The following is a 15,422-nucleotide window of genomic DNA, read 5'->3' as shown; positions in this document are numbered from 1 at the left end:
CCATCTGTGCCTGCACCTGTAATATATATGTTACATTTGAGGCTGCACAAATGCACTCATTTTGAGAAGAGCATTTCTAACATTGGGAAGAGCATTTCTAACAAAACTATTTTTCTTCTGTCTTCTCTCATCAACAACCCCTGCCCACACATACACACAAGCACTGTTCAGTGTTCCAGAGTGGCCAACCACAAATAAGATAAATTTGAAGTTTGAAGTTGAGGATTGAAACTGAAAAAATAAGCTGAGATGATCTAGGGTGGAAAATCCTTTTTGAAGAAAGTGACTCTCTTGTGCTAGAATAGGTGACCACGTGGTCAAGTATGAAGAAACTCCTTTTCAGAAAAGAAGTAAATACCTTTCAATAACTCATTGTACTAACCATTGGTATGGCTAATTAAGTTAAAGCTAGATGGATTTCCAGAATTGTTACACGTTCAACCATTGTGACTCCATATTTGATCATTTCTTTTTCTAGTGCTAATAATCCAAAAGGACTATTAGAGGTTCGAGAAGCTTTGGAAAAGGTACATAAAGTAGAAGATCTTCTTCCCATAATGAAGGTAAATCAAAGAAAACATTTCAAAATATGCTGAAAATAATACAGCATATTATGGGACATATCTAGTTCCCCAGAATGTAACAACCGTGTATAAACTTAGAAATGACAAACTGGAAACACTAATTAAAGGTATTTCTGCCTTACCAGCCAGAAAGGTTTGTGGTCAGATCTTTTGTAATGGTCTGATAGCATGTGTGTACAGTATGAAGGAAAAAATTGAAGATATGTCTGAAAGATCAAGAGCAACATGGAAGGAACAAGTTCATTTGGTGAATCTAATGTGAAACTGTTGCAACTAATGTTGCCTGTAGTCACTGATAGCCAACCTGAAACTGTGTTTTACTTTCTTGTGCTCTGGAAAAGGAGTGAGGGAAACCTGCATTTTTACTATTTGCTGGTGACGGTATCTGCAGAAAGACAGTGGATCATAAGGCATGCCAAATGAGTTATATTATGATCTCAACTTAAGCAATGAGACTTAAGCTGGATTTAAGTAACAGGTTTTCCCCTCTTCCTTCAATCCTTTCAAATTACTCTAGGATGACCCTTATGTAAGTATTTGGGTTTGGGGAAACACCATTACAAAGTATATATTGCTAAAAGATTGAACAGAGCTTCATTTAGAATAGAATAAAATTTGGGAAGGAATATGTATTCCAAATAGAGACCAACTCCTAACTTTCTGTTGGTACGTCTGCATTGTGGTTTCATGGACAGATACCAAGCTGTTGCTGATCAGTCACTCTGACTGATTGCCACAGAACAGTTCCTCAGAAGATTTGTTTACCTTGCTGCTACTGCTGATACACTGGTTTTGAATTTCCTCACTTGTGCAATATAGGTATCTTCACAGAAGCCACATGGCTCAAGCACTGAATTTTTCTGTGGCGTTTTTAATAGGTTTTACAAATATAAGGGTCTACAAAATTCATAGTTTTGGAAGTCTGTCCTTTTTAGATTCCTGTCTTGTCCTTGGCCTTTGAAGAGGAATCCACATGAATACCAGCTAAACCTAAACAAACTTGTGATGAAGAGACTGTAGATATTGGGGTGGATAGGTGATTGTGTTGCCTACTGCCATATGAAAGTGCAAATAACAGCCCTGTAGAGCACTTCTTATGGCTACTATAGAATCATAAGCCAGAAAAAAAGAGAAAAGAAATCCTATTACTGGAGTTAAAAATACAGGTTACTCCAAGACAATGATGAAAATTTATAAACATAGTGGACTATACATAACCTAGTTTGTTATAAATGTTTCTAAGAACTGGCAGCAAATATTTTTCCTGGTTTTCATAACCTGTACATTTTGCTCTGGTTTGAATCAACTGTATCCTATTCTGAATTGCATCTAAGTGGAATGCTATTTCTCATTAGAGGCTTTTAGATTTGTTTCTTTAAAAATAAATGCGGATTCTCTTTAAACATAACATTCTGGATCACAAGTTCTATCTTAAAATAAATAATTGTCCTAGTAATTCATTCAACACTATTGCACAATAGTCATTAATAGTGCCTGTATAAAATAGCTGCCTGCTAATATTGACGCAGTTTGGTTATTCAGATAGCTGAGGAATGTTTATGTCAAAAGCTGGGCTTTTGGCTTTACTTAAATACAGTTTTGCCTGGTTTATACAATTCTTTGGCTACAGTGCTACATTTAGATAATGTAGCTTTGTAAAATTCTTAAACTCTGTGATATTTTTCCTTCTGATGAGGATAAACATTAATTGAAATTGGATCATAGTTAACAAAGTGTTGCTATGAGATTGTGTTCTGGAATCCACAGTTAAACTAATACAACTACTACTTAGTGTAAACATAAAAAGCAGACTTTCAGATTCCTGCTTTTGCATTTACATTGTTACACCAAATGGTTACTGTCAACGTGCAACTTGGGGAGAAATCTGTACAGTTCAAATTACAGTTGCTTTTCACACATGAGGCAGTTTTATATTCACTATATAGTTAAAGTTGAATGGCAAAATGCCTCATTCGGTACTTAAGATTTCCATCCAGTAGCAAATGAAGAATGAATGAAATAATGTAGTTGACAGTAACTCTTTGTACTGCTCACCCAGCTTGTCCACTTTCATTTCTATTCCAGTTTTAAGTGTTTCAAAACAATAGAGGCAGACTGTCTCTTTGCATTTACTCTAATATTACTTCTCTTTTTCTCTTGAAAGCAGTTTAACAGTAAAACAAGAGATGGGTTTACTGTGAACACAAAAGTCCCCAGCCTTAAGGATCAAGGAAAAGAATATGATGGATTCACGATTACCATAACAGGAGATAAGTATGTTTTCGGGGGCTCAAATACCTTAAGTAATGATGAAGTATTGGCAATTTATCTTCGCAAATGCCATTTCTACTTGCATCAAGTGGCTTTTGTTTTTCACTGGTGACGTTCTTGCCACCATATTTTTAAATTTTATTTCAGCACTTCTGATTCCTCTTGTGTCCCCTGACAGAGAGGGAATATGGACAGTAATTGTGGAATTCAGTTGAGATGATTCTCTAACATAAGTGAAGAGACACCTTGTTATTCATTTTAAAATATAAAAAGCCTAAAGGAGGAAAAATGCCATTCTTTATCCATATCAAAATACATTTCTTGTTGTGAGACCTTGTCTTTTATGGAGGCTGAGAAGTCCTGAATGGAAATTTCTTTGACCAAAGCATGGAAAAGACTCTTCTATTTGGATTTTGGCCTTTTAATTTTCTGTATTTTTGAGATGTTTGCAGACCTATTTCTGCCAGTTTAGACTGTGTTATTCTTATATGAGGATATGCTCAGGTGGGACCTCGGGCTTATCTCAATGAGTGAGATAGCAAATTTCTCACTGTATAGATACTGACTCCTTGTCTTCTCAAAGAGCGTTAATTTGAATCTAATTAGAACTAATCAGAAACCCCTTCCAACTACCAGCTGAAAGATTGACTAGACAGCTCGTGCTGTTGGTTTATTATGGGATTTTAAATTCTGTGCATTGGATTTTTTCCCAGAACTTGAGTGCTTCTAACACTGGGACATGGAAATTGAACTTCTATTCTGAAGTGTTAACATATTTCCTAACTTCTAATTTTACATTCTAAATCATAAGCCTGTATACGCTGAAATGAAACAAAACATGCCTTCACTATTTTAGAAAGATATTTTGGTATTAGTAAAATGGTATACCATTTACTTCTTACAAATATTCTTCTATATTAATCTGTTTTAATCCATAGTTTGAAGTCATGCTTTTATACCAAAACAATTCCATTTTGGTAGATTTAAGTTTGTAAAACTGTATTTTGCATTCTATACAGGAGTCTCAAAGCCAAGAATATGTTTTAAAATTGGATAGCATCTTGATGTATTCTTTCAGATAAACTTACAACATGGCAAAATGTTTCTAATTTCAATGTTTGTGTTTTTTTAAACTAAAATGGGGACAATGCACATAATATAAAGAAAAATATAGGAAAAAGTTATGATGTAGTATTTAACTGTTACACATTTGTTACTTAGCCTGTGTATGTGCAAAAAAAAATAATTATGTTCTTGTTTAATCTGTTTGATAGAGTTGGAAACATATTATTTTCAGTAGAAACTCAGACAACAGAAGAAAGAACACAGCTGTATCATGCAGAAATAGACGCTCTATATAAGGATCTAACAGCTAAAGGAAAAATTTTAATTCTGTCTGCAGAGCTGGGGGTAAGACTGTTTTAATGGAAACAATGAGTTCCTTGATAAAATTCTATTATGTTTTTATACCTTGTGTTTAACAGTCAATGTCTTAATACTTTTTGACAGAGATCTTAAGTAATAAAATAGACTGCTTCTTTAAATCCAGTTATGTCAAATATTATAAGAAATTGCCATCATTCTGTCTGCTACTTAAATTTGCTCTGCTTTGCTGCAGTAATTGGAGAGAGTCCAGACAAGGTCTTGATATCACAATGTGTTCTGCTACAGAAGTAGTGGATATTTCTTTCTCCTTCGTTTGCACGGGTCTGTCATCACTGTTTCATTGTTCTGATAAGCACTACTTAAGATCATATGCAGATTTGGTTTATAGTTGCTGGATGTAAGATGAGAAGTAACGTGGAGTCATGGGAAAAAAAAAATTGTGTTCATGTTGATTTCTGTTGTAATGAGAATTTGGCCAGATTTAAGCTTGCACTTTCCACTTTTCATCCTTTAACACAGTATAGGTAAATAGTTTCACCTAAATTTGAAAGGTATAATAAAATAAGTTGTGTATATATGTTAATCAAGCTTCAGCTTGATATTTTTCACATTTGAAACAGTTATTCTAAAAGTGCTACAAGATTTTTCCAAATATATGTTCATACATATAGTAATATCTGGATATTAGACCATCTTTAATTCTCTTTTTGTCTTTCCTTAGGAAGCAGATGCTGTGTGCAACTTGATCCTGTCATTAGTTTATTACTTCTATAATTTAATGCCACTTTCAAGAGGATCTAGGTTAGTGATTGTTTTTTATCACATCTGTTGTCTTGGATGCACACTGTAAAATGTCCATGTATTACAGTATCCTAATATACTTTTAATATGAAAAAATAGAAGTTGGACTGTCTGTCCTGTACCATTTCTTATTTTAGCTGCCATGATGATGAACACTGATTTTGTAGTGTTTTAAAAGCTAGTACGTAACTGCTGATAGTAACTATTCATAGCTGCATGTATATTTAAAATGGCTAGTAGTATTTATGGACTTCAGCTCAGGGATTGAAAAGTATCTTTTTAAAATTGTAACATTTGGGTTCTTAGTCCACATTGTTAGGCCACTGTAATTTAATTCAAAGCTTTACTGAAACATGTATTGTATATGAAATATACTTTGGTATAACTTAAGATAATATTTACTTTGCATTTTTTTTTAATATTTTTTTCAGCTGTTAGGGTCACCAAATGAAACATTAGAATAAAGTTTTCCATATTTAATTGATCTCTTCAACTGAAATTCTAGTTTAAGTCATACACGTAGCCAGGTTTGAATGTTACTAATCTCTTTTCCACAGAGCACTTACGAGTTTTAAGCTTATTGATAAACACAGTTCAGTAGAATATAAACAAATAATCAAGAGACTTTCGTATCTTTAATCAGCCTTTTACTTTAGCTTGCAGAATGAAAAGATTAAAGAAATTGTTTGAGTTTCACAATTAAAAAAAAAAAAGTTGAACAGATGGGGCAGGGGAATCCCTTTCGGTCCTACAGTGCCTCTAGCTCTGTTGCAGTAAAGTTTATAAACTTCTGGGCTACAGTTAAGCTTCTTGGAAACAGGAGTTTGCTCTGTATTCAGCTGTGTGGAGTTTTAAGAACTCACAATTCTGAAATTGTAATTCTGACTACTGTAGAAACAGTGTTCTTTAGTAGTTAAACTTCATAGGATCTTTATTTCAATGGTTTTGGAAAATAAGTGATTTCACTTCTTAAGTGTGTTGCACTTTATTTTATTTCTGAAATAACCACATCTGTAACTTTTGCTAACCTTCTGTGAAACAGCAATATACGCAATTTGTGCTTTTTGTAGTCTTAAAGCTATTATTTAGTATAACACTATGGAAATCTTTGACTTTTTTTTTTTTTTTTTTAGTGTAATAGCTTATTCAGTGATCATGGGAGCACTAATGGCAAGTGGAAAAGAAGTATCAGGAAAAATTCCTAAAGGAAAGGCAAGTATCAAAGCGCACTGCTTCAGCCTTGGTGGAGGAAGAAATGCATGTAAACTTGAGGAAGGAGCTGTAAAATGAACAGAAGTTACACGTTTATTTACTGGAGATGAGGTAGACTTAGTGAGTTTTAAAGATTCCACTGCTGAACTGAGAGCAGGTGAGATTTAGCAATTGTATATACAGTAACTCTGCTTAGTCAAATGGTAGCAGCTTGTGTCCCACAGTAATTACACCTTTGGAAGGGAAGCAGTTCTTGTATGCTGAGCTGCATTTTCCAGCTTTCTTTGAAAAGGATTCTGAGAATACTTAGGCAGAATGAGCAGCTCTTCTGGACACACAGCAGAAATTCTTTCTTTACTCTCAATGTATTCTTAAGTACTTAGGGCTTAGCAATCAAAAAACGTATTTGCAGTTTCTCGTAATACCTCCTCCTCCTCTGAAAGCAGTTTAAAATGTAGTCAGTTGAAAGGTTGGATTGCATTTAAATATTATAACACCTTGCTCCATTTTCCTTTCTTTATTCAGCTAATGGTCTGTTAGCTGTATCACCTCCTCAGCGTGAAAGGAGAGAGAGCACCTCTGTTTCTTTAATGTATTGTCAAAAGAATCAGCAAAATTTCAGTGAGACTCAGTGTTGAAGGAAATACCCTGTGTGGATAACTGAAGAAAGAGCAACTTTCCTTTCTATTCTAGAAAATCCTGAAAACAATAACGTCTGTCCTTTTAGTACTGAGTTTAGAAGGCTGATAATATTAAAAACAACAGCAAAAACATAAACATGGACATGAAAAGAATGTGTACTGTACTCCTAGCTGCTTTTAAGAGCAGATAGCAAAAAAAACTTCAATTTCAGGGGGCTGCTAAGCTGATATCTTCAGTATTTTATAGGAGCCCTAACTAAGGTTGAATATTTACTTATGTGGAGTGTTTTTTTGTTGTTATTTTATTTTAATGCATATTCTTAGGACTTAATAAGGTAGTGCATTTTGCTGACCAATTTTAAGTGGTCAAGCGATGTTTCATGTTTACTAAAAACCAGAATTTCTGTCTTATGGAAAACTTCAAGGCAATTCTTATGTTTGAGGCTTTTTAAAATTATTTTTTCCTGAAATAGCACCTGAATTGAAACAAAACCATTTTTAGGAAGGTTTTCACTAGCTGCAAGAAATTGTTTTTTTCTAGTCGAATGAAACCTGGAGTTATTGACAGATTTCTTAGAGGGGGATTTCTGGTCCCAAGCTTATTACAGCATGCAATATCAGACTGCTCTGAAGCCAAGGATGTAGTTGTCAAGCGTCCTGTTGCTGCCTTGGAAGGTCTGGCAGTAGCCATGGACTGCGTATTATTTATTGTGGACAGGAATGCAAACCCACAGTCAGATTCAGTGCTTGGCATGCATGCTGCTATTCCAAATTGTTTGGTGATGAGGGAGAAAATAGCCTGGGCACAGATTAGTTAGCAAGCTTACTCCTGTCCCACCAGGAACAGAGGAAACATTTGATTGGAACCCTTCCGTAAATTCAGCCAGAGTTCACTAAACAATTTTAGCGAAGCAGCGTCTTCGAGCACTGCTTTGCTGAAAACTTGCTATGAGCTGTAGATATGAAGTTTCCAGAGTTCTTCGCTGTTTGTAATTAAACTCTAAAAACTTGTTGTGGAAAGAAATAATACAGAATGCCTGGAAAATCCAGTATAAGTCTACCATTCCTATGGTATGATATTTTGCAGATACAGTGTGTGAAAATGTGAAATATCCCAGTTTTATTTGTTAATTGGACATTATAATAATTTTGAAGATGGTCCATATTTTCTGTCACCAACTGAGTAGTATAGACATCTTGCTTAGAGGGAGAAACTGTATTATGTCACAAAAGGAAAAACGCTTTTTTAAAATTGAAGTTATCTATTAAGAATATTCAGGGATTAACTTCCTGGAATTAGAGAACTTGAAACTTCTCTCATTTCTTAAGATCTCTTCAATTTTGTTGCATTTTCAGCTTGTTGATTTTGAAGCAATGACAGCACCAGGATCTGAGGCTTTTAGCAAAATAGCAAGGAGCTGGATGAACCTAAAAAGGTAAATCTTTTTTGTTCTGATGGTGGAGGAGGATGGGTGTGGGGTAGTAGAATATGAAAGACTTTAAGTCAAATTTAAGCCTATGCTGAAGAAGTGACTTAGACATTATGAATTTAACAAATGATCCAGTCTATTTTTAACTTCCAAATCTTGTCTTAACAAATCCTAATTTGTAAACAGTTTCCTAGGCTAACAGAACATTTGTCTACACATCCAGTCATCATGTGTTACCACTGAGAAAATTCCTTGAATTAATATTTTCTTCATTTTGTCCAATGGTATAATTTGCCTTTTTTTCCTGTAGTTATTATTAATGAATCTTGAGATTGAGTGGAAAAAGGGGGGAGGATTCAACTTGGTGGTTCTTTCCATTCTTATGGATCTCTAACCTATACACTGAAAGTGATGTACTTATCTGTTGGTGCTACTTTAATTTGAAGAATAAGTATTTTCAAAGTAAATGGAAGTTTTGTATATGCAGTATTACATTAATATAACAGTATGACTTCTGTATTATGCCAAAAAAAAAAGTTTTGATTTTTCTTAGAGTGGTTTTTGACTACTAAACATGCTAATTCCTTGTCAGTGTTACAGAACTGTTGCATTTGATTTGTCCCTTAGTGGATATTCCCCATACAAAATCTAAAAATGGGGCTAGAGACAAAAAAAAAAAAAAAAAACAGTTTTAGTATCTTTCAGGACAGGGTCAAGTCACTTAAAGGGTGCTGAGAGAACTGGCCAATGTCCTTACAAGGCCAGCTGTAATCTCTGAGAGGTCATGTGGACCTGGGGATGTTCCTGGTAACTTCAGGAAATGAAATCTTGCATCTGCCTTCAAAAGGCATGAAGGACAACCCAGGGAAACTAGAGGCTGGTCAGCCACACTTTGGTCCCTAGGAAAGCAAACAAACTAAATGTGAGCTGACAGCAGGGAAGGCCAGCAGCATCCTGGGCTGCCCTAGATTGTGAGGATGATTTTGCCCCATTCAGTACTTTAGACCACACCTGCATCCAGTTTTGGGGCTGCTGGTACAGTAAAGAAGGATAAACTGGAGCAAATTCATGAGAGGACCACCAGGATGGTAAAGGGGGCTGAAGCACATGTCTCAACAGGAGGGAATTGGGCTTACCTAGCCTGGAGAAGAGAAGGCTTTGGCCTAACAGGAACTTTCCAGTTCCTGACACTACCTTTACCACACAAAAGTTATCTTCTCTTGTTGGAGCAAAGTCAGCTTAAACTATTCCAACCCTACCTATGTGTATCTGACCCTCTCAGTTGTACTGCTGAAATTATGTGTGGGATCTCATAGCAAACCAGATCAGGAAAATAATTTTTGGTTTTGACAAGGTTATTTTTAACTGAGACTGTTTCACAGCATAGGATTTGCTGGCTCAACTGAGAGATGGGTGAGGAATGAGCCAGAGTGGTGAAAATGCTAAAGCTGGTTCTGCTTGATACTGAGAAAAGTATCTGTGGAACCACAGCCCAAATAGCTGGAAGTAATTATACAATGATAATTAACCTTGGGAGCTAATTTGTCTGTGGTATAAAAATTATAGTGCGTAAGGTAAGTAAGGTTTGAAGATTTAGAGCAATAAAACTCTGCTTTAAGTTCTGCCATTTCAGAAGGCTCTTATTTAGTGATTGTTTTCATTCTGTATAGTGAGGGCAGCTCCTGAAGTGAGGAGTCAAGAGAAACAAGAACTGGTGGTGATCAACAGGTTCTTGGCTTCGAGTCCCAAATGTGTTGAAGCATTTGAACAGAAATACAAGCTAATATGTTAACTTTCAGGGAAATTATTTTTAGTGCAGCAAAAGATTAATATATTTTTTTTCCTTTTTCAGTATTTCACCTTCTTACAAGAGTCTACCATCAGTATCAGAGACTTTTCCTACCCTGAGAACGATGATTGAAGTACTAAATACAGACTCGTCTTATTGTCTAAAAAAAACTATAGCTGTTGTGTAATTTATACAAATAAAAGACCAAGATATGCTGCTCCCTAAATTATTTTGAAGGGGAAAATATGGTCAAACTGGGTTTATTGTTTGTTTTTTCGATAAATAGAGTACACAAACTTATTTGAGTAATGATCACTAGGAAAGGGAATCTTTGTGACCAGTAATATTAAAAAGGAAAAAAAAAAAAAAAAAAGAAAAAAAAAGGAAAACAGTTAACTTCTTGTATCCTGACATACTCTAACAAGAAATACAGCTGTCTGGAGGGGGGCAAAATGAAGAGCAAGAAGAAATTTCCATCTCACTTATGTTCTGAATGCTCTGCAAGTGAAGATTTACTTTAAAAAAAAGTGCATTGAAAATACCATCGTGCGACTTCCCTTTTAATTTTTTTTTCCAAAGCCTCTGTCTTCTGCATGGAAAACCTCGAGAAAATGTGTGAGTAATTGGTAAATACACAGGCATTTCATGTAATGTAATCCAGTGAAGGAACAGATGTCAGCTTAAAGGAACGGATTTTAGAAGAACATAATTTGGAAACAAAAACAAACAAATGACATTCGGGGTTAGCTTCTCGGTGAGTAAATGTCAAAAACACAGCAGCAGTGCATTAGTTTCTCTTTCCATATACCCATTGGTGGCGGTATCTGGCAAAAGATATCAACAAACTTGAGAGCATGTTGGGAGAACAATCTAGGGCTCCCTGGGTTGTTTTTGTTGGAAGGGGACTGATGGAAAGACAGACTTCCTGTAGGGTAGAGCTAATTCAGTTCAGACAACGTGGACAATACCATGAACCAATTTCTCATTGTCATACTCGTATTACTTCCAGTGAGTCTTAACTGTATTGTACTCGTTTTAGGTTGAGCTCTGTGACTTTACGTCTATTCCTCAGGTTAAATGAACTCAGAAAGGGCAAGCAATGTTGGGACAAATATGTAGTTTCCTCAGCGACTTCAGGTTTTTTTCTGTGTTGATTTTCAACACTTCTGAAAATGTACAGAACTTTTCCATTTTAGATATAGATTTCAACTTGTTTAATATTGATGATCTTCCAATTTTCCAGAGTTTAGGGCTTTGTGCAATAGCAACTATCTGTCCCAATCATGCAGCACAAGATAGTGTAAAGAACAAGTTATTTTCCAAGGGAGAGGTGAAAATATCCTGCATACACCTTTTTTTTTTCTGGCTACAGCATGATGCATTCCAAATTCCCTCTTTAATTAAAAAAAAAAAAAAAAAAAGCAGCAAAGCCTCAAGGATGTTGATATACATGAACTACTTTAATAATGGGGCTGAAAATAGGGTAGATTATTGAAGGGAAAGTGCTTGTTGATTATTCCACACAATGTTATTCTGTATTGGATTCAAAGTGGGCTCTGTGTATGTATGTATGCTCAGATGTGTGTAAGTCCTGGAGCAAGAAGGAAAAAAAAAAAAGGAAAAGCCACAAGAGCTACTCTGAGTACTGACATCCAGCTGGAGGACTCGATTTAAATTCAATACTTGTTAACTTCATCACTGGCAGCATAGGACAACCATGGGTAGCTAGAGTCTTGAATGTTCATGTGGGTTTTCCTAGAGCTATTTCTAAATGAAACCTGAAAAGTGAATGTGTACTATGTCTACATTAGGAAGCAGCACATCCCACCCAGTATAAGTAGAACACTTCCCACACTATTAATTTCAGAGGTCTTTTTCTATACTTGTCTGTTTTGTGAACTGACTGCTCACTACATTTGGAATGCGTGTTAGCAATGCATCTTCTGGTTTGGACTTCTTGGATGAAACAACACATATTCTGAGACCTTCCTGTGGTGGGAAAAAAAATGTGGTAAGTGGAGAAGATGAGGAGATCCACTTCAAAAGTGTGCTCCTGGTCAAACTAAAATGGTGATGCGTATCTATCCACAGGAACTTTTTTCATTAAGTCTTGTATTCTAAGATTACATATTGAAAATATTAGAGTAGGGAAAGAATGTGCTTTTCTTCCACTTAGCGCCTTCTACCATCTGTTGCCAGAACGTTTTGCTGCCCATGTAGTAAGTATGTCTCCAAGAACAAGTGCTATTATAGTATTAACTTCTAGTTAACAAACTAGAACTACTAGTTCAGTTGGAAGGAACCTACAAAGGTCAAGTCCAACTGCTTGACTACTTCAGGGCTAACTAAGATTAAAGCATACTGATGAGGGCATTATCCAAATGCCTCTTGAACACTGACAGGCACGGGGAATCAACTGCTTTGCTAGGAAACCTGTTCCAGTGTCTGACCACCCCCTTTTTGCAGGGCTGCTCTCAGCCACTCATCTTTCAATCTGTACCTGTGGCCAGTGTGACTCTCTGCTAGCTTATGGTATTGTTACTATACATGTAAGCAGAAATTAAGTGTGAAGGCAGGAGGAAGGAATAAGTAGCATTAAAGATGTTTTTTAACCCTAACTTGGGTCTGTCTGAGTTGGTAGGTCTAGGATCCGTTTCAGTCTTTGCATGGAGCTTTGTGCTGGAGCTACAGAGATGTCAAGGTTAAATTTGATGGAAAAACTGACCCACCTCCCACCTAAGGGAAGAATCCAGTGTGCAGTATCCTGAAGCCAACATCTGTTCCTCAAGTATCAGAAGGCAAGTAGGCTGCCCATATCTGAGTACAGTTTGCTTAAAGCCTAGGATTCTCTGCTCCTGCTTGTTTGTAGGTAAAGTATTAAATACGTTCCAGTACATATATTTGATCAATGGGATACAAAATGTGTATATCCAAAAAGCAAATCTAGGAAAAAAAGAAAATGGCTAGAATCCACGTTAGTAGCCATTAGTGCACTTCATGGTATTGCTAAACATCGGGAAGGCTTGGTATAACTTTGAGAAAGGAAGTGAAACTCATCAGGAAAAAAAAAAAAAAAAAAGAATTTCATATGCTGACCTAAAATTCATCAGCAAAGCTGTAATAAAGGCAAATTTGACCATCTGTCTGATGGGTACTAATGGGAATGCATTTTAAACTTTCTTGGTCAGAATTTACATTAAGGCCTAACTTAGGTATTTCTTTCTAAGTAAGGGTAAAGTGAAAGGTAAAGCTTGTGAAGTGAAGGGTAAAGTTTGTGAGCTTTTATTAAAAGAATTGAGTTATTTCACCAAACTTTTCCTTGAGTACCTTTCCCTGCCCCATTATAAATAAGCACTGTTTGCTTCTATGATGCCTTCTATTTAAAGGTCTAAAAGCATCAGAAATATCTATTAGATACCATTTTTGGGGAAAAGAATCATTTCATTTCTACATAATGGGGAAAGGTTCAGAAAACAGGGAAAGATTCCTAAACTGATGCCTTGATTGTATTCAAACACTGGTCTTTCCTTTAGACCTGTACATTTTATTATAATTCACTGACAAGGGGGAAATCTGTTTTGGTATTGACCAGGAAGTTCTTGGAACTGTAAAATAAGAGCTGTTTTGTTTTATGGCTTTGCTTTATGGCTTTGATAAGAGGGAGTAGAGAATTGATGGTGGGGAAGAGGAAAAATCACCTGGACAAACAAGCTGTGTACAGCTGTCCAGGTTTCCTGCTCCTTATTCATTTTTACCCATGTGCCTGAGTTCATACCCATCCCCCTGCTGACAGCCAAAAAGATTGTTAGTGGCAGATGAAGGCAAAGGTAGGCAAAGCGTGTGTTGCATCCGCGTGTGTGTGCATAGGTGCTTCAAAGGCTTGTTTCTCTGGGCGATACATATGACTAAGAAAGTGAGCTGGAGTCAAATAATGCTCTCAAACAAGTTTAACAAACAGAACAAGATTATATAACTGGACTGGTATGTGAGGACGTGGAGAACTGTAATTATCTCCTTAGAAGTAGATATGTGGAGAAATCTAATTATCATTTTTCATCTTCTCCAGTGTCATCTTAGACAACTGGTCTAGCTATCGTTTGAGCTTTAAAATGGGAACACAGATGCGTTGCAGGCCCAACCCAACCACTTATCTATTAATATTACAGAACGTATGAGGAGAAAAAATAGGTTAAGCAATGGAAACCCATTAATCTGAACCTCAGCATTTGTGAGACTTCATAATATATTTTGAAGATCATAAAATTTCTTGTGCGACTACCCAGCACAAAAGGCAAAACAGATTTAGTCTCAATATATTTACTTGTCTTTGGTAAGCCTCCTTTTTGTGTATGTTACCACACACAGTTAGGACTTGATACAGAGTACGCTTGTACAGAGGATGAAGAGATCTCTGGAAGGGAGAAATAAGGTGGTGGTAGGCAAGCAGGTTTGTAGTCTAATCTATAACCTGCAATGAAACTTGCAGGTTATATGGATGGGTTAACAAAATGAGGCTCAGAATAGCAGATAGGGAGAACTCCATGTCTGAAAGTACCTGAAACAGGTTGGAAATCATAATTGACAAAAATCAAGTCTCTTATAATTTCAAACTTTTTTAGTTGCAACCTACCTACAATTTGCAGCTATCATCCGGCTGCGGGAAAGGCATATGAAATTCTTGATTATGTCAGGAATATTTTGAAGATGTTGTATTACAGTGATGGGCTCCCCTCCGGGATACCGATGTACTGGGGAATGCTGGTGTATAGCTCCAGCCAGCTGGGGCCGACGACAGACTTCAGCTGGCAGCACACAGCTAGGCTAACACTAAACAGGGTGCTGGAGTGAAGGCTGGTTTCACACAGGCTGTCCCTGTAAATACAGCAGTAGGAAACATAGATTTGGAGAGAAGAACGGAGGTTAGAAAGAACCATGCTCTTGGCACAAGCTGGTCATAAGGCAAGATTTCAGAAAAGGGGGGCAGTTTGGTAATTTTTTTTTAAGATGATGGTTTTGTACTGCACTCCTGCTCTAGATAATAAACTCATGAGCAGACTTGTGCTGTGGCTGTCAGAAATCCCTTATAATTTATGGAAGAGGCCAGTGCCACGTGGAAACTCAGCAGTGCACAATTGTCTTCCTTAATCTCAGTGACAGAGGCGGTAGTAACAGGAGTGCTGTGACACAGTGAACATGCGCTACTGCCACTGTTCTTCCCTGACTTTCCACCCCACGCTTATCCTAATTCATCGATCTTTTGAGATCGTTCTTCTTCACCGGGCAGCACACCTAAGACAAAACAAAAAGC

General features: G+C 36.5%; 1 protein-coding gene across 1 annotated transcript in view; it reads left to right on the top strand.

The window, feature by feature from the left end:
• TTC13 (tetratricopeptide repeat domain 13) overlaps window positions 1-10,346 on the top strand; it is a 38,468-nt gene extending 28,122 nt beyond the window's left edge. The window contains exons 17-23 of the mRNA XM_032183856.1: window positions 479-563; window positions 2,749-2,858; window positions 4,130-4,265; window positions 4,963-5,042; window positions 6,176-6,254; window positions 8,252-8,331; window positions 10,178-10,346. Coding sequence (XP_032039747.1) covers window positions 479-563; window positions 2,749-2,858; window positions 4,130-4,265; window positions 4,963-5,042; window positions 6,176-6,254; window positions 8,252-8,331; window positions 10,178-10,301 — 694 coding nt within the window. The 3' untranslated portion in view covers window positions 10,302-10,346. The remainder of the gene's footprint in view (window positions 1-478; window positions 564-2,748; window positions 2,859-4,129; window positions 4,266-4,962; window positions 5,043-6,175; window positions 6,255-8,251; window positions 8,332-10,177) is intronic.
• Window positions 10,347-15,422: the final 5,076 nt, after the last annotated feature.

The sequence above is a fragment of the Aythya fuligula genome, chromosome 3 (genome assembly GCF_009819795.1).
Source record: "Aythya fuligula isolate bAytFul2 chromosome 3, bAytFul2.pri, whole genome shotgun sequence".
Classification (NCBI taxonomy): Eukaryota; Metazoa; Chordata; class Aves; order Anseriformes; family Anatidae; genus Aythya; species Aythya fuligula.
This window is presented reverse-complemented; position numbering and strand designations above follow the sequence as displayed.